The sequence below is a fragment of the Elephas maximus genome, chromosome 19 (genome assembly GCF_024166365.1).
Source record: "Elephas maximus indicus isolate mEleMax1 chromosome 19, mEleMax1 primary haplotype, whole genome shotgun sequence".
NCBI lineage: Eukaryota > Metazoa > Chordata > Mammalia > Proboscidea > Elephantidae > Elephas > Elephas maximus.
In genome coordinates, this window is record NC_064837.1 from 31,114,451 (window position 1) to 31,132,823 (window position 18,373).

Sequence of the window (18,373 nt, forward strand, 5' to 3'; positions counted from 1 at the left end):
CTGTTGGATCACATTAATATCACACACAAGTAAAATTTTGCTGAAAACTGAAAGGCTGTTGCAGCAGTACATTGATAGGGAATGTCCAGAAGTTCAAGCCAGTTTCAGAAGAGAATGTGGAACAAGGGATATCATTGCTGATGTCACATGGCTCCTGGCTGAAAGCAGAGAATGCCAGAAAGATATTTACCTGTGTTTTATTGACTACGCAAAGACACTCGACTGTGTGGATCATAACAAATTATAGATAACGTGAAGAACGGGAATTCCAGAACACTTTATTTGTGCTCCTGCAGAACCTGTACATAGACCAGGAGGCAGTTGTTTGAACAGAAAAAGGGGATATTGCGTGGTTTAAAGTCAGGAACGTTGTGTCAGGGTTGTATCCTTTCAGCATACTTATTCAATCTGTTTGCTGAGCAAATAATCCAAGAACCTGGAGTATATGAAGAGGAATACAGCATCAGGATTGGAGGAGGACTCATTGACAACCTTTGATATTCAGATGACAGAGCCTTGCTTGCTGAAAGTGAAGAGGAGTTGAAACACTTACTTCAGTATGGATTGTACCTCAACATAAAATAAAAATCCTTACCACTAGACCAATAAACAACATCATGATAAATGGAGAAAAGATTGAAGTTGTCAGGGGTTTCATTTTAATTGAATCCACAATTAACGCCCATGGAAGCACCGTCAAGAATTCGAATGAAGTATTACATTGGGCAAATATGCTGCTAAAAGACCTCTTTAAAGTGTTGAAAAGCACTTGAGGACTAAGGTGTTTCTGACCCAAGCCATGGTATTTTCATTCGCCTCATATACATGCAGAAATCCTGGTGGCATAGTGGTTAAGAGCTATAGTTGCTAACCAAAAGGTCGGCAGTTCGAATCCACCAGGCTCTCCTTGGAAACTGTATGGGGCAGTTCTACTCTGTCCTTTAGTATCGCTGAGTCGGAATCAGCTTGACAGCAGTGGGTTTGGGTTTTTTTTTTTTTTTTTTTTTTCCATATACATGTGAAAGTGGGACAATGAATAAGGAAGACTGAAGAAGAATTGATGCCTTTGAGTTATGGTGCTGGTGAAGAATATTCCATATACCATGGACTGTCAGAAGAATGAACAAATCTGTCTTGGAAGAAGTACAGCCAGAATGCTTCTTAGAAGCAAGAATGTCGCGACTTTGTCTCACATACTTTGGACATGTTATCAGCAGCGACTAGTCCCTGGAGGAGGACATCATGCTTGGTAGAGTAGATGGTCAGATAAAAAAAGGAAGACCCTCAACGAGATGAATTGACACAGTGGCTGCAACATTGGACTCAAGCGTAACAACGATTATGAGGGTGGCCCAGGACCAGGCAGTGTTTCATTCTGTTGTACATAGGGTCACTATGAGTTGGGACCGACTAAATAGCACCTAACTACAACAACAACATAGCCAAAACCGTTGCTATCAAGTCAATTCTGACTCATTATTAGGAGCCATTGAGTTGGTTTGCACTCATAGTGACCCTATGTACAACAGAATGAAACAGTGCCCAGTCCTGCGCCATTCTCACAGTCATTTGTTATGCCTGTGTCCATTGCTGCAGCCACTGTCTCAGTCCATCTCACTGAGGGTCATCCTCTTTTTCGCCGACCGTCCTACTTTACCAAGCATGATGTCCTTCTCCAGGGACTGGTCCCTCCTGATGACATGTCCAAAGTACATGAGACCAAGTCTCGCTATCCTTACTTCCAAGGAACACTTTGGCTGTATTTCTTCCAAGAGAGATTTGTACTTCTGGCAGTCCATATAGTCAATATTCTTCACCAACACCATAATTGAAAGGCATCCCCCAACATACAGCAACCCTGTAGGAGAGAGTTGAACTGCCCCATACAGTTTCCAAGGCTGTAAATCTTCATGGAAGCAGAGTACTACATCTTTCTTCTGTGGAGCAGCTAGTAGGTTTGAACCACTGGCCCTTCACTTAGCAGCCAGATGCTTAACCACTGCACCATCAGTACTCCTTTTTTACTCATGGCAGTGTGACACTTTAATATGAAGAAAGCGTGGGTAGAGTTCATTGTTATGAAGGTCTTCTTTCTATGAAAGAGCATGATTGATATCTGTAATTTTTTTTAAAGATGAAAGGAATCTTTCTTAAAAAAGGAAAAGATTAATATCTGTGATCTTTTAGGGTTTGCAATGTAACCAAAAAGTTCCGTATGCTACTAGGTTTATCCCAGAAACTATTATTGTTACTTGATAACATCTGGCAATGTATTTGGCCGATATCCACGGTGGCCCCTTTGCTTCACTTTTCAGATAAACTTCTTCCGGAATAAACACAAAATTCATGTCCAAGGAACAGATCTTCCTGACCCAATTGCTACATTTCAGCAACTTGACCAGGAATATAAAATCAACTCTCGACTACTTCAGAATATTCTCGATGCAGGCTTCCAGGTGCCTACAGCAATCCAAATGCAGGCCATTCCCGTTATGCTGCACGTGAGTATGCAGGTCTAGAATGCCTCTAACATTCCTTTCTTTGTGTGTTTGCTCACTCTCTTCCCTCTTTCCTTGAAATTCCGTTTCAATCTCCTACCTAATCTCCTCTGTTGAAATCTTTCTCTTGCTTTTAAGGCCCGTCTCAAATGTCCATGCCTCCATGTCTTAACTATCTAGCGCTGCTATAACAGAAATACCACAAGTGGGTAGCTTTAACAAACAGAAATTTGTTTTCTCACAGTGTAGGAGGCTGGAAGTCCGAATTCAGGGTGCCAGCTTTAGGTGAAGGCTTTCTGTCTGTTGGCTCTGGAAGAATGTCCTTGTCTCTTCTGAGCTGCTGCTGCTGTGCAATTTTCATGGGCTTGGCAGCCACCCCCCCACCACTAGTTTACAGTTTACGTTTAATCTTTTTTATGTCTCAAAAGAAATTGACTCAAAACACACTGTACACTAATCCTGCCGCATTAACATAATGATGGCAGCCTACTCCCAAATGGGATTATAACTATAAGCATAGAGGTTAGGATTTACAACACGCATTTTGGGGGGACACAATTCAGTCCATAACACTCCATAAAACTTGTCTTGATCCCCGCAACTAGATGTGATCTTTTCCCTTTACTAACACCTTTCCCCTGAACACATTATTCTCCTTGGTATTTAGTGTTTTTTTTTTTTTTTTTCCATGATTTTTATCTTATATTTTACATTTTACCATGTGTTTGCGCCAATTATATTTGTCTTTTCCATTTTTCTAGAGTGCAAACTGTCTGAGAATGGGGCCTATGTTTATTCACTTTGGATTTAGCTTATGATGCCCAGGAACTATTTCAGAAATAAGATACTTTCTAAAATTTTTGTACATACCTGATTTAGGTTTTTCCCAGTATTTGTATTATTGAAATACAATTTACATACAATAAAATGCGTAGGTTTTAAGTGCATAGTTAGTGAGTTTCAACAATGTAATCACTGCGCCAATTAAGATATGTAACATTCCTATAATCCCAAAAAATTCTCCTGGGACCCTTTTCATTTAGTTCTCACCCCACCCAAAGGGGTGCCCAGAGGTAACTGCTGTTGCGGTTTCTATCACCAGATATTAATTTTGCTTCTTCTAGAATTTCATGGAACTTTAAATGGAATCATACATTATTCACTGTTTTATTTCTGTCTTCTTTTGCTCTACATAATTTTTTTTAATACTTTTTATTGAGCTTTAAGTGAACGTTTACAAATCAAGTCAGTCTGTCACATATAAGCTTATATACACCTTAGTCCATACTCCCACTTACTCTCCCCCTAATGAGTCAGCCCTTCCAGTCTCTCCTTTCGTGAAAATTTTGCCAGTTTCTAACCCTCTCTAACCTCCTATCTCCCCTCCAGACAGGAGATGCCAACACAGTCTCAAGTGTCCACCTGATACAAGTAGCTCACTTTTCATCAGCTTCTCTCTCCTACCCATTGTCCAGTCCCTTCCATGTCTGATGAGTTGTCTTCGGGAATGGTTCCTGTCCTGGGCCAACAGAAGGTTTGGGGACCATGACTGCCGGGATTCCTCTAGTCGCAGTCAGACCATTAAGTCTGGTCTTTATATGAGAATTTGGGGTCTGCATCCCACTGATCTCCTGCTCCCTCAGGGGTTCTCTGTTGTGGTGTCAGGGCAGTCATCGGTTGTGGCCGGGCACCATCTAGTTCTTCTGGTCTCAGGATGATGTAAGTCTCTGGTTCATGTGGCCCTTTCTGTCTCTTGGGCTCATAGTTATCGTGTGACCTTGGTGTTCTTCATTCTCCTTTGATCCAGGTGGGTTGAGACCAATTGATGCATCATAGATGGCCGTTTGTTAGCATTTAAGACCCCAGATGCCACATTTCAAAGTGGGATGCAGAATGAAAACTTGTAATAGAATTATTTTGCCAGTTGACTTAGGAGTCCCCTTAAGCCATAGTCCCCAAACCCCACCCTTGCTCCGCTGACCTTTGAAGCATTCATTTTATCCCGGAAACTTCTTTGCTTTTGGTCCAGTCCAGTTGAGCTGACCTTCCATGTATTGAGTATTTCTACATAATTTTTTGAGGTTCATCCATGTTGCATATATTTGTAGTTTGCTGCTTTTTAGTTGCTGAAACTTGTCCATTTCATAAATATATCACAATTTGTTTATCCATTAACCTATTGATAGACATATGATGCCTTAGTCATCTAGTGCTGCTATAACAGAAATTCAGGTGGATGGTTTTAACAAAAAGAAATTTATTCTTTCACTGTCTAGTAGGCTAAAGTCCAAATTCAGGGTGTCAGCTCTAGGGGAAGGCTTTCTCTCTCTGTCAGCTCTTGAGGAAGGTCCTTGTCACCAGTCTTCCCCTGGTCTGGGAGCATCTCAGCACAGGAACCTCAGGTCCAAAGGACGTGCTCTGCTCCCAGTGCTGCTTTCTTGGTAGTATGAGGTCCCCCCTCTCTGCTCACAGTAAAGTAGGCTAAAAGTCCAAATTCAGGGTGTCAGCTTCAGGGGAAAGCTTTCTCTCTCTGTCAGCCTGGATGAAGGTCCTTGTCCTCAATCTTCCCTTGGCCAAGGACCTTCTCAGGCGCAGGGACCCCAGGTCCAGAGGATGCGCTCTGCTCCTGGTACTGCTTTCTTGGTGGTATGAGGTCCACCCTCTTTGCTAGCTTTTATCTCATCTCTTGAGAGATAAAAGGTGGTACAGGTCACACCCCAGGGAAACTCCCTTTACAATGGATCAGGGATGTGACCTGGTAAAGGTATTACAATCCCACTCTAATCCTATTTAACATAAAATACAATCACAAAATGGAGGACAACCACTTGCTATTGTAGACATTGCATGTAAATAGATTATATAATACTTGTTCTTTTGTGACTTTCACTCAGCATTATGTTTTCAAGGTTCATACATGTTGTAGCATACATCAGGACAAAGCCACTTTTTCTTTCAGCCATTCTGTATTTTACTGAAACCTTTCCTAGGGATTGAGCAACACAAATATTAGGACAAAAAGTTGATTTTTAATTTTGCTTTGTAAAAGAGTTTAGTAGGAGAGAAGAATTGAAATGAATGTGTATAGTAGAGTTTGTGAATAATCTTTGGGTTTCAGTTATCTACATTCTTTATAGAGTTCAGGTAGTACAAGTGGTCTTAAGTGTCAGTACCCAAAGACTCCTTGGGGTGGTGGTGACAGTGCTGGGAGATGTTAGAAAAGCTGTTATGGGTTAAGTTTAAAAAGTAGATGGGGACTTGAATGATTGGATTTGTTATAATTTTGTTATTTCTGTGGCTGGTAGCATTATTTAACTAGACTCTGAAAATTTATGCACTTTTCCTTGTACTTAGTGTACTCTATGTTTTTAGGGTCGTGAACTTCTGGCTTCTGCTCCTACTGGATCTGGAAAGACTCTGGCTTTTAGCATTCCCATTTTAATGCAGCTGAAACAACCCACAAATAAAGGCTTCAGGGCTCTGATAATATCACCAACACGAGAACTTGCCAGCCAGGTATGACTTGTAGCTTTTGAAGAGAATGTGTTTGGTGTTTGCTCCTGTGCTCTTTCAAATAAAAAGGTCTCCAAAGAGCAAGGTCCACATCTCTGTCATGGTCAGGTATTAATGTACAGAGCATACTACTGCTCTCTGTCTTCCCACGTATGGGCAAGTCTCTTAAGCCTTTTCGTAATTTCCTAAAAGATGATGGTTTTAACATTTAGACCTCTTGGTAAGTACTTTAAGATCCTTAAAGTTGAGAGGCTATTGTGATATACAGTCCCTATCTAAAATTTATTTTTCGTGAGAAAATAAACCTTGAAAAACAAAACCTCATCTCAGTTTTTGCGAATGTAAAACTAATAGTGATTTGCTCCATCATCCCAATCTGCTTAAGTAACAATATAAATACATGCCAAGAAGTATATATAGTCTTGTAGTTTTGCTGTATTCTAAAATGAATATGTAACAGATTAGAAAAAGGGTGGTTTTCTCTCTTAGAACTAGTTTACTAGGCCTGAAGAAACTATTGAATGTTATTGGGTGTTGAAATTTTGAAAAGCTGAGATTGCAGGTTAATCTACAGAATATTGCAGACTTAATTTCAGATATTCATGGGTCAGTAATAATTTTGTTAATAATAGAAAAAAACTGTAGATCTTATACAAGTATCTTAGCAGCTATTGCTTTTTATTATTTTCTGTTTTAGATTCACCGAGAACTATTAAAAATCTCTGAGGGAACAGGGTTCAGGATACACATGATTCACAAAGCAGCAGTGGCAGCCAAAAAATTTGGACCTAAATCATCTAAGAAGTTTGGTAAGGGATTCGTTCTTGGATATGTAAGGGATTTGGAAATTACAAGTATTCTAACATCCACCTAAGAGTTGTTAAGTGTAGTCTTATAATTGGTTTGATTTTTAGAGAAGCTGAAATAGACACCTTCCCCCCGCTCCACCTTCTGCTCCTGCCCAGCAACTACATAAATACAGACCAGTGGTTCTTTACCAGAGGCATCTTTGTTTTTTTTTTCCCTGTGCTTTAGGTGAAAGTTTACGGCAAATTAGTTTCTCATTCGAAATTTTATACACAAATTGTTTTGTGACATTGGTTGCAATCCCCACATTGTGTCAGCGCTCTTCACTTTTCTCTTTCCACCCTGGGTTTCCTGGTCTCATTCATCCAGTTTTCTTGTCCCTTCCTACCGTTTTGGTTTTATCTTTTGGGGAGGTGTTCCACATTTGTTGTCATATACTTGATTGATCTAAGAAACACGTTCCTCATGTGTGTTGTTATTTGCTTTATAGGCCTGCCTAATTTTTTTTTAATTAATTTGTTGTGCTTTAAGTGAAAGTTTACAAATCAAGTCAGTCTCTCATATAAAAAGTTATACGTACCTTGCTTTGTACTCCTAGTCGCTCTCCCCCTAATGAGACAGCATATTCCCCCTCTCCACCCTGTATTCCCTGTGTGCATTCAACCAGCTCCTGTCCCCTTCTTCTCGCCTTGCCTCCGGACAAGAGTTGCCCACATAGTCTCATGTGTCTACTTGAGCCAAGAAGCTCACTCCTCACCAGTATCATTATCTATCTTATAGTCCAGTCCAATCCCTGTCTGAAGAGTTGACTTCAGGAATGGTTCCAGTCTTGGGCTAACAAAAGGTCCAGGGACCATGACCTCCAGGGTAGGCCTGCCTGATTTGAAAGGTGAACTTTGGGAGTAGCTTCAGTTCTTAGTTAAAAGGGTGTCCAGGGACCGTAGTCTCAGGGTTTCCTCCAGTCTCTGTCAGAGCACTAAGTCTGGTCCTTTTTGTGAATTTGGTCTTCTGCATTTTTCTCCCATTCTTTCTTGGACCTTCTGTTGTAATCCCAGTCAGAGTGGTTGGTAGGGGTAGCCGGGCACCATCTAGTACTTCAGGCCTTGGAATCGTGTAGGCTCTGGTTCATGGCCGTTAATCTTTTGAACTAATTGTTCCCTTGTGTCTTTAGTTTTTTTTGCACTCTGCTTTGCTCCAAACCAGAAGAGACCGATAGTTGTATCTTAGATGACCGCTCACAAGCTTTTAAGCCCCCTGACTCTACTCACCAAAGTAAGATGTAGAACACTGTCTTTAAGAACTGTGTTGTGCCAGTTGATGTAGATGTCCGTTGAGTCTATGGTCCTTTGCCTTCAAGCCTGACAACTTCATCCCGTGAGGTGTTCAGTTATGTCTGAGAGGTTTCCCTGACTGTGCACCTTGCGTGCTCTGTTGTCTATAGTAATATATGAGGAGTACCTACAGTCATGTGTTTAGAAATTTCTACCTCCAAACCCATATATGCTGGTGAGTGTGCTCCCTTACCCACTCCCTCATCTGTTGGCATATGTATCTATGTATGTATCCATTTGTAGATTGTGTTTGTTAATACTATTGTTGCAGATTGTCTGTGCTACAGTAGTTACTTTAATCCTGTGTTCCAGAGACATCCCTGGCCTCCTTGCTGCCCTGGAGACATTTGGCAATATCTAGAAACATTTTTAATCATCACTGGGTAGAGGCTAGAGATGCTATTAAACATCCTACAGTGCAAAAGATAGCCACCCACAAGAAAAAGTTATTTTGCCCAAAATGCCAATAGTGCTGAAGTTGAAAAACCCTACTTTATACCAGTGATTTTAAAGTAGCCCTTTGGAACCCTACAAGACACCCTGGCAAAGAATGGCTTATATCCCTGCCTTTATATCATCCAGAGAATGTGCTTTTATTGTCTTTTATCTCAACTTCTAAGTAAAACTTCATTGAAAGACAGGGTTTTCCTGCCAAAAAAAAAAAAAAAAAAAATTTTTTTTTTTGTTTTTAAAAACAAACTATTGGATTATAATGTTCTTGTTACTTGGAAGTTAAGGAGGCAGCTTGAATATAATAAAAGGAGAGAAAGGATATAGCAGTTTTTGCTATCATGGATTAAAAAGATATATACATTAGCTTGGAGTCCTGGTGGCGTAGTGGTTAAGGGTTTGCCTGCTAACCAAAAGGTCGGCAGTTTGAATCCATCAGCCGCTCCTTGGAAACCTTATGGGGCAGTTCTTCTCTATCTTATAGGATCACTGTGAGTCAGAATCGACTCAATGGCGATGGTTTTGGTTTTTTGGGTTTGGTACATTAGCTTACTAATGAGGATGAATTTTGTTGTTGGCTAATGAGTACAACTACTCCCTCCACTTTCCACCTCAGGTTATTAACTGAAATTCAAGGAGGATGAATTCTCAAGGGCAAGAGGCACGATGCTTGTTTTTATAATTTGTACCCTTTATCTTTCCTGTAGATATTCTTGTGACTACTCCAAATCGACTGATTTATTTATTAAAGCAAGATCCTCCAGGAATAGACCTAACAAGGTACAAATAATATTTTCATGTCCTTTAGGTGTGTTTTTCATTTGGTTGTATTTTATGCTCAATTGCTTGTGTTACCCTTTGGAGCTTGCTGTCTGCCAACTTTTAGTCAGTGTTGGTGCTCAGAATAATAATTTTCACTAAATCCATAGAAAAATAACTGTCTGATCTGAAGAAGGAGCTCTGTTGATGAGTGGTTAAGCCTTTGGCTCCTGACCGAAAGGTCGGCAGTTTGAGTCCACGAACTGCTCCTTGGAAACCCTGTGGGACAGTTCTGCTCTGTCCTATAGTGTCACTAGGAGTTGGAGAATCAACTCAACGGCAACAGGTTTGGTTTTGACCTAAAGGTTACATATTTTTATAAGCAGTTACTGCAGAATTTTCTAGACCTTTTCACATCTTAGTAATGGGAGTATAGTTCATGAGGTTTATGTGAATCTCTTTTATTGCTAACTGGAATCTTATATCTTTGAGGTTTACCTTTCTCCTGCTTATTTTTTTTATACTTCTTTCTGTTATGATAAAATAGATCTGAGAGCAACATCATGGTCTGACTTCCTCATGTGTTCCCACAGTATAATGTCATTTCTTGAATCTTCCAGTTTAGTATCCACAAGTTGTTTTGTTATTTCTTAGTATTGAGTGGCTCGTGGTAGATGAATCAGACAAACTGTTTGAAGATGGTAAAACTGGATTTAGAGACCAGCTGGCTTCCATTTTCCTGGCCTGCACATCCCACAAGGTCAGACGAGCTATGTTCAGTGCCACTTTTGCATACGATGTTGAACAGTGGTGCAAACTCAACTTGGACAATGTCATTACTGTATCCATTGGAGCAAGGTAATTCTTCTTCCGCATTATCCCACTGCTTTTTTCTTTAAATACAAGTCAGTTTCTTAGAGTCAAGGTGATAGGTATTTGGCCTGAGATTAAAGGACAGGATTTTACTGATAGAGTTGTATTCTTTTAAGTGAAGACTGATTATGGATTTTCTGTTTTAAAATAATCCTAAGGGAGTTCTCAAAGTATCGTATTAGTATTACTATCATTACAGTTTTAGATGATCTCTCCCGCCCACAAAGTAGGACATGAGCCTGTGGCCATCCAGAGGAGTTAGCTTCTTGATAGCTTAACTAGGACCATAGAGAAGGGAGCTGATATTAGTAATTAGTTGGTTTATGATTCTTTTGACAAATTATTTTGGGGAGACTTTTATGCTAAATGAATACTCAGTGGTAGAGAAATTGTTAAGGAAATTATGATATAGAATATTATGCAACCCATGAAATGATAAATATGAAGGTTGTAGCTATGAAAAATGGAAACCCTGGTGACATAGCTGTTAAGAGCTATGGCTGCTAACTGAAAGGTCGTCAGTTCAAATCTACCAGGCACTCCTTGGAAACCATGTGGGGCAGTTCTGCCCTATCCTATAGGGTCACTATGAGTCGGAACCGACTTGATGGCAATGGGTTTGGTTTTGGTTTTAGCTATGAAAAAGTGCTTGTAATACCATGTTAAGTTAAAAAGAAGCCAAGTGGGATGGTAAAGGATGCCCTTGTCTGCTTTAAAATTCTTGTGTTTAAAAAGAAAGCAGAACAAAGTCACCATAAGTGTTATATAAAAGCAGACAATAGAATGTGAAAAATATTTGCAACAGTATAATATATTGCAGGATCCTACAGAGCATTAATGAAGTCTTAGTGTACCTCATCCCTAGATGCCTGTAAATCAGCATTTGCTAGTCATTAAGTTTAGCCATATGTCATATCCTTAAAAATGTTCTCATTACTTTACCCAGTAATTTTACCTTTGGAAATTTTTTTCTAACCAAATGATTAGAAATACATGAATATTTATGACTGGAATATACCAAAATGTCAAAGTTTATTCTAAAATGGTGGGATTATGAACAGTTTATTTTATTCTTTACATTTTTCTATACTTTTCAAATTTTCTGGAGGTGACATATTACTTTTATAATTTAAATATTTACAACTAACAATTTTGAGTTCAAATTATAGTATAAGCAAGTACTTATATTTAGTGGGAAAGTTGATTTTGTTGAGGTACGTACATTTTATTTAGAGTTCAAGGGAAAAAAAAGAAAAATTGGCTCTTGCAAACTAAGAGATATGTTTTCTTTTCAGGAATTCTGCAGTAGAGACTGTAGAACAAGAACTTCTCTTTGTTGGGTCTGAGACTGGAAAACTTCTGGCCATGAGAGAACTTGTTAAAAAGGTATATTGGGGCTACATTCTTGAATTTTGATAGAGGTCACCAAGCCTAATTATCACTGATAGGAGGCTGAGCACTGTTCCTGTATCATATTTTGTAATCCAGTGTTAAATTGTTAAGCACATTGTGCCAATTCTTGTCCCAAGGAGAAGAGGCTCACCTCTCAGAATATACTACATTTTCTGTTCCTAGCTCAAGGTAAGCTGGGAAAAGAGCTATCTGATGCCCTGAAAGCCTCATTTTTCTTCATCTGCATATGTATCTGCCCATTAAGTCCGCTGTCCCTCTCCTGATTTCTTATAGAGGAAGTGAGACATTATAAAATGAGTGCTCTGAGTGGGGCTTTCTGTATTTATTCCTTCAATAAGTATTGAGCAGAAAAACCAAACCCACTGCCATCAAGTTGATTCTGGAGACATCATGAGCTGAATTGGTTGGGAAAAGCCTTAAGGAAAAAATGCTATAACCCGAGCCTTAAAGGAACAAAAAGTGAAGGGGAAGAGTATTGAAGGGTAGCAGCTTGAGTTAACTCTAAGAGGTGGAGGGGAACATGATGCATTTGGAGACTGATGAAGAGGTTACTTGGGAATAGAGTTTATGGTGGGAAATTAAAGAAGATCAAGTTTGGGTCAAGTTAAGAGAGACTATTGGATGTTTTTTTTCTTTAAATTTTATGTATTTTGTTGTTGAGAATATACACAGCATGCACAGCAGTTCAACAGTTTCTGCGTGTACCATTTAGTGACCTTGATGACATTCTTGGAGTTGTGCATCCATTCTCACCCTCCTTTTCTGAGTTGTTCCTCTGTCATTAATGTAAACTCACTGCCCCCTAAGTTTCCCATCTAGTCTTTTGAGTTGCTATTGTCAGTTTAATACCATATAGATAATTCTTAAAAGAGCATAATGCTCAAAGCAGGTCTTTTTTGTTAGTTAAGCTAACCTATTTTTTGCTTTTAAGAAGAGTTCAGGGGGTATTTTTGGTTCAAAGTTCAAAGATTATCTCAGGGTAGTAGTTTAAGGGGTTCGTCTACCCTCTATGCCTCCAGAAAGTCTAGAGTCCATGGGAATTTGAAATTCTGTTCTACATTTTCCTCCTTTTGATTAGAATTCTGTGGAATCTTTGATCAAGATGTTCACTACTGGACATTTTTTAAAGAACATAGCCAGATAATTCTTAAAGAAAATTACGCAATGGTATGTAGGATGAATTGTAATAGAAAGAGACTGGAAGCAAGGAAACCAATTAGTGGGCTATTAGATTAGGCGGGGCAAAGATGGGAGCACTGGTGGCCCAGTGATTAAGGGTTTGGCTGCTAACCAAAAGGTCAGCAGTTCGAATCCACCAGCTGCTCTGTGGAGGCCCCATGGGGCAGTTCTGCTCTGTTATAAGGTTGCTGAGTCAGAATCAACTCGACAGAAACAGGTTTGGTTTGATTTGGTTTTGGGCAGAGATGAGGAGAAGTTAACGAGGGTGACAGCCTTAGTTATAGAGTGGGATGAATAGTTGGAAAATGAAAGGCGGGAGGTGTTTACAAGTGTCTGGTGACTGCAGAAGCAGTCATCTTTAACGGCTAAGAGCATGGACTCTGGAGCCAGACTGCCTAGATTGGAATTCTAGCTCCACCGCTTACTGTGTGATTTTGGGCAACTTACTTAACCTCTTCATTCCACAGTTCCCTTACCTGTAAAGTTAGGCTAATGATATCTACCTCATAGGATTGTTTTAGTATTAATACATGAGTTAATATAAATACAGTACCAATAATAGAGCCTGGTACTTAGTAAATGCTATGTGTTAGTTGTATTAGTATTTTTAAGGTTTGGCACTATGAAATTTAAGGTTTTCACAGGTATTCATGTGGAGATCTGTACACCTAGGATTTTTAGCCTTGTATGAGCCTAAGGAAGGAGCCCTGGTGGCGCAGTGGTTAAGCAATCACCTGCTAACTGAAAGATCAGTGGTTTGAACCCACCACCTGCTTGCTTTGTGGGAGAAAGAAGTGGCAGTCTGTTTCCATAAAGATGTACAGCCTTGGAAACCCTATGGGGCACTTCTGCTCTGTCCCGTAGGGTTGCCGTGAGTTGGAATCGACTTGACAGCAACTAGTTGGGTTAGTATGAGTTTTAGGTCTGTGAACTCTCTGAAATTATATCTTAAGGTTTTTTGTGAATGTGTGGTTGTCTATTAGAAACCTTCATAGCTTGTATCAGATTCTGTAAAGGGTATGTGAACCAATATAAAAAGATGAAGAAGTCCTCACATGGAGAGTACATGGATAGTTGAAAATTTTCAGAAAGCTGGTTTGAGTGAGTGAGAGGTGGGGTTCAGTGATTTAAATGTAAAAATCATTTGCTTAGGGCTAGTAGTTAATGTTAAGATTTTAGTACAATATGATAAAAATTATATTAAGAGAACTAAGAAACAAGGAGTAAGCTTTAGGGAATATCACAATTAGGAGAAAGAAAAAAAAAAAAAAGACGGTAGTTATTACATTTTAAGAAGAACCAAAAAAAAAATTCTGGGCACAGAAGCCAAGGTGTAAATGTTCCAAGGAGTGGGTACTCATTATTACTGTAGAAAGTTGAAGAGGAATTAATTTAAAAAGATTATTAGAATTAGCAAAATGGAGACTGCAGTTCAAGTTGACTGATAAGAGCAGATAGCCATTGTAGAGAGTGGCTGAGGAAGATGGAGGCAGATTTAGACCACTAGTTCAAGAAATTCACAGTGAAAAATGCACTAAACTGAATTAGCTTCTTTCATGAACTAAAATTATATTATGAAATACTGAGCAATTGTAGCCTTGGCTATGGGTTATGTGTGCTGATTTTTGCCTTCTTTCTTTTAGGGTTTCAGTCCACCTGTTCTTGTTTTTGTTCAGTCCATTGAAAGGGCTAAAGAACTTTTTCATGAGCTCATATATGAAGGTATTAATGTGGACGTTATTCACGCAGAGAGGACACAGCAACAGGTGAAGTCAAATATGTACTTTAAAAACCATGAAGAACTACTAAATTTAAAATTGTTGATACTAAATTTATGAATTACTTGTTTCCCATTCCTAGAATGGTACTAAAGCGTTTAATATATGATCTGTTAACCAGAGAGATAACACCGTGCATAGCTTCAGAGCGGGGAAAATCTGGGTTCTTATTTGTACAGCCTTGCTGGCAAGAGGGATTGACTTTAAAGGCGTGAACTTGGTGATCAACTATGACTTTCCAACCAGTTCAGTGGAATATATCCACAGGATAGGTGAGTTGTCTTTTATTTTCCCTCTTCCTCCCACCCATCTATCTTAGCATCTCTCCTATTCCCTTCAAACTTGTTCATTCTTCCGTGCTGTGAAAATCTAGTGACTTTTATATGTGAAATTTGAGGGTCCCTTCCCCTAAAAAAATTATTTTTTAATGGTACTTTAAGTTAAAGTTTATAGCTCAAGTTAGTTTTTCTTACAAAAATTTATACACACATTGTTATGTTCCCTAGTTGCTCTCCCTATAATGTGACAGCACACTCCTCCTTTCCACCCCAGATTCCCTGTGTCTATACAACCAGCTTCTATCCCTTACTACCTTCTCATCTCGCCTCTGGATAGGAGCTGCCCATGTAGTCTCGTGTATCTACTTGAACTAAGAAGCGCACTCTTCATGGATATCGTTTTATGTCTTATAGTCCAGTCTAATCTTTGAGGAGTTAGCTTCAGGAATGGTATTAGTTCTGGGATAACTGAGAGTCTGGGGGCCATGTCTTCTGGGGTTCCTCCAGTCTCAGACCATTAAGTCTCATCTTTTTGAGTTCTGCACCCCACTTTTTTCCTGATCCGTCAGGGACTCTCTGTTGTGTTCCCTGTCAGGGTGGTCATTGGTGGTAGCCCGGCACCATCTAGTTTTTCAGATGGTTTATGTGGCTCTTTTTATCTCTCAGGCTAATATTTGGTATTCTTCATTCTTCTTTGCTCCAGGTGGGTTGGGAATAATAGATGCATTTTAGATGTCTGCTTGATAGCTTTTAAGACCCCAGACACCACTCACCAAAGTGGGATGCAGAACATTTTCTTAATAAACTTGGTTACGCCAATTGACCTAGTTGTCTCCTGAAACCATGGTTCCCAGACCCCCTTCCCTAGGAGTGTTTGGTTGTGATCAGGAAACTTCTTAGCTTTTGATTTAGTTCAGTTGTGCTGACTTCATCTGTATTGTGTGTTGTCCTTCCCTCCACCTAAGATAATTCTTGCTTACTATCTAGTTAGTGAGTTCTCCTCTCCCTCCCTCCCCATGGTTGTAACCATCAAAGAATGTTTTCTTCTGTGTTTAAACCTTTCCTTGAGTTTTTATAATAGTGGTCTCATAGAATATTTGTCCTATCACAACTGACTAATTTCACTCAGCATAATACCTTCCAGATTCATCCATGTTATGAGATGTTTCATGGATTCGTCATTGTTCTTTATCGTTGCATAGTATTCCATTGCGTGAATATACCATAACTTGTTTATTTTTTTGCTGTTGATGGGCACTGTATTAGTCATCTAGTGCTGCTATAACAGAAATACCACAAGTGGATGCCTTTAAAAAAGAAATGTTTATTTCCTCACAGTAAAGTAGGTTAAAAGTTCAAACTCAGGGTCTCAGCTCCATGGGAAGACTTTCTCTGTCAGCCTTCTCATCAATCTTCCCCCAGACTAGGAGCTTCTCTGCGCAGGGGCCCTGAGTCCAAAGGATGCACTCTACTCCCTGCACTGCTTTCTTGGTAGTATGAGGTCCCCCTGTCTCTCTGCTTGCTTCCCTTTCCTTTTTATCTCTTGAGAGAGAAAAGGCGACGCAGGCTACACCTCAGGGAAACTCCCTTTACATTGGATCAGGAATGTGACCTGGGTAAGGGTGTTACAATCCCACCCTAATCATTTTAACATAAAATTACAATAACAATCACAAAATGGAGGACAACCACACAATACCGGAAGTCGTGGCCCAGCCAAATTGATACACACGTTTTCGCGGGACATAATTCAATCCATGATAGGCACCGAGGTTGTTCCCATCTTTTTGCTATTGTGAACAGTGCTGCAGTGAACATGGGTATGTATATGTCAATTCGAGTGACAGCTCTTATTTCTGTAGGATATATTCCGAAGAGTGGGATTGCTGGATTTTATGGTACTCCTATTTCTAGCTTTTTAAGGAAGTGCCAAATTGATTTCCAAAGTGGTTGTATTTTACATTCCCTTCAGCAGTATATAAGTGTTCCAGTCTCTCCACAACCTTTCCAACATTTATTGTGTTTTTTTGGATTAATGCTAGCCTTGTTGGGGTGAGATGGTATCACATTGTAGTTTTGATTTGCATTTCTCTATTGGCTAATGATTGTGAGCATTTCCTCATGTATCTCTTAGCCAGCTGAATGTCTTCTATGGTGAAGTCCTTGTTCATATCCTTTGCCCATTTTGTTATTGGGTTGTCTTTTTGTTGTTGAAGTTTTGTAGTATGTTGTAGACTTTAGACCTTAGACCTTGATTGGATATGTCTTAGCCAAAAATTTTTTCCCAGTCTGTAGGTTGTCTTTTTATTCTTTTGGTGAAGTCTTTTGATGAGTGTAAGTGTTTGATTTTTAGGAGCTCCCAGTTATCTAGTTTCTCTTCTGGTGTTTGCATTGTTAGTTTTGTTTTGTATTCTATTTATGCCATATATTAGGGCATAAATAGTGTTGTCCTTATTTTTTCTTCCATGATCCTTAATGTTTTAAATTTTACATTTAGGTCTCTGATTCATTTTGAGTTAGTTTTTGTCCATGGTGTGAGGTATGGGTCTTGTTATCATTTTTTTGCAGATGGATATCCAGTTATGCCAGCGCCATTTGTTAAAAAGACTGTCTTTCCCCCATTTAACAGACTTTGGGCCTTTGTGAAATATCAGTTGCTCATACGTGGGTGAATTTACATCTGGACTCTCAATTCTGTAACATTGGTCTGTGTATCTTTTATCGTACCAGTACCAGGCTGTTTTGACTGTGGTGGTGTAATAGGTTCTAAAATCAAGTAGTGTGAGGCCTCCCACTTTGTTCTTCTTCAGTAATGCTTTAGTTATCTGGGGCCTCTTCCCTTTCCATATGAAGTTGGTGATTTGTTTCTCCATCTCATTAAAAAATGCCATTGGAATTTGGATCAGGATTGCATTGTATCTGTAGATCTCTTTGGGTAGAATAGACATTTTTACAATGTTGAGTCTTCCTGTCCATGAGCAAGGTATGTTTTTCCACTTATGTAGGTCTCTTGGTTTCTTGCAGTAGTGTCTTGTAGTTTTCTTTGTATAGGTCTTTTACGTCTTGGTTAGATTATTCCTAAGTATTTTATCTTCTTGGCTATTGTAAATGGTATTCATTTGGTGATTTCCTCTTTGAAGTTCTCTTTGTTGATGTAGAGAAATGCAACAGATTTTTGTATGTTTATCTTGTATCCTGATATTTTGCTGAAATCTTCTATTCCAGTAGTTTTCTTGAGGATTCTTTGGGGTTTTCTGTGTATAAGATCATATCATCTGCAAATAGAGATACTTTTACTTCTTCCTTACTAATTTGGATGCCCTTTATTTCTTTTTCTAGGACCTCCAGCACAATGTTGAATAAGAGTGGTGATAAAGGGCATCCTTGTCTGATTCCCATTCTCAAGTGGAATTGGCTTTCAGACTCTCTTCATTTAGGAGATGATGTTGGCTGTTGGCTTGGTATAAATGCCCTTTATTATGTTAAGGAATTTC

The 18,373-nt window shown here is 39.3% G+C and overlaps 1 protein-coding gene across 2 annotated transcripts in view; it reads left to right on the plus strand.

Annotated features, from left to right (window-relative positions):
• DDX52 (DExD-box helicase 52) overlaps positions 1-18,373 on the plus strand; it is a 31,080-nt gene that overhangs the window by 3,772 nt on the left and 8,935 nt on the right. For both annotated transcript variants that reach the window (XM_049860393.1, XM_049860392.1), the window contains exons 4-11: positions 2,316-2,501; positions 5,871-6,014; positions 6,709-6,820; positions 9,307-9,379; positions 10,013-10,216; positions 11,527-11,617; positions 14,467-14,589; positions 14,723-14,873. In XM_049860393.1, coding sequence (XP_049716350.1) covers positions 2,316-2,501; positions 5,871-6,014; positions 6,709-6,820; positions 9,307-9,379; positions 10,013-10,216; positions 11,527-11,617; positions 14,467-14,589; positions 14,723-14,873 — 1,084 coding nt within the window. The remainder of the gene's footprint in view (positions 1-2,315; positions 2,502-5,870; positions 6,015-6,708; positions 6,821-9,306; positions 9,380-10,012; positions 10,217-11,526; positions 11,618-14,466; positions 14,590-14,722; positions 14,874-18,373) is intronic.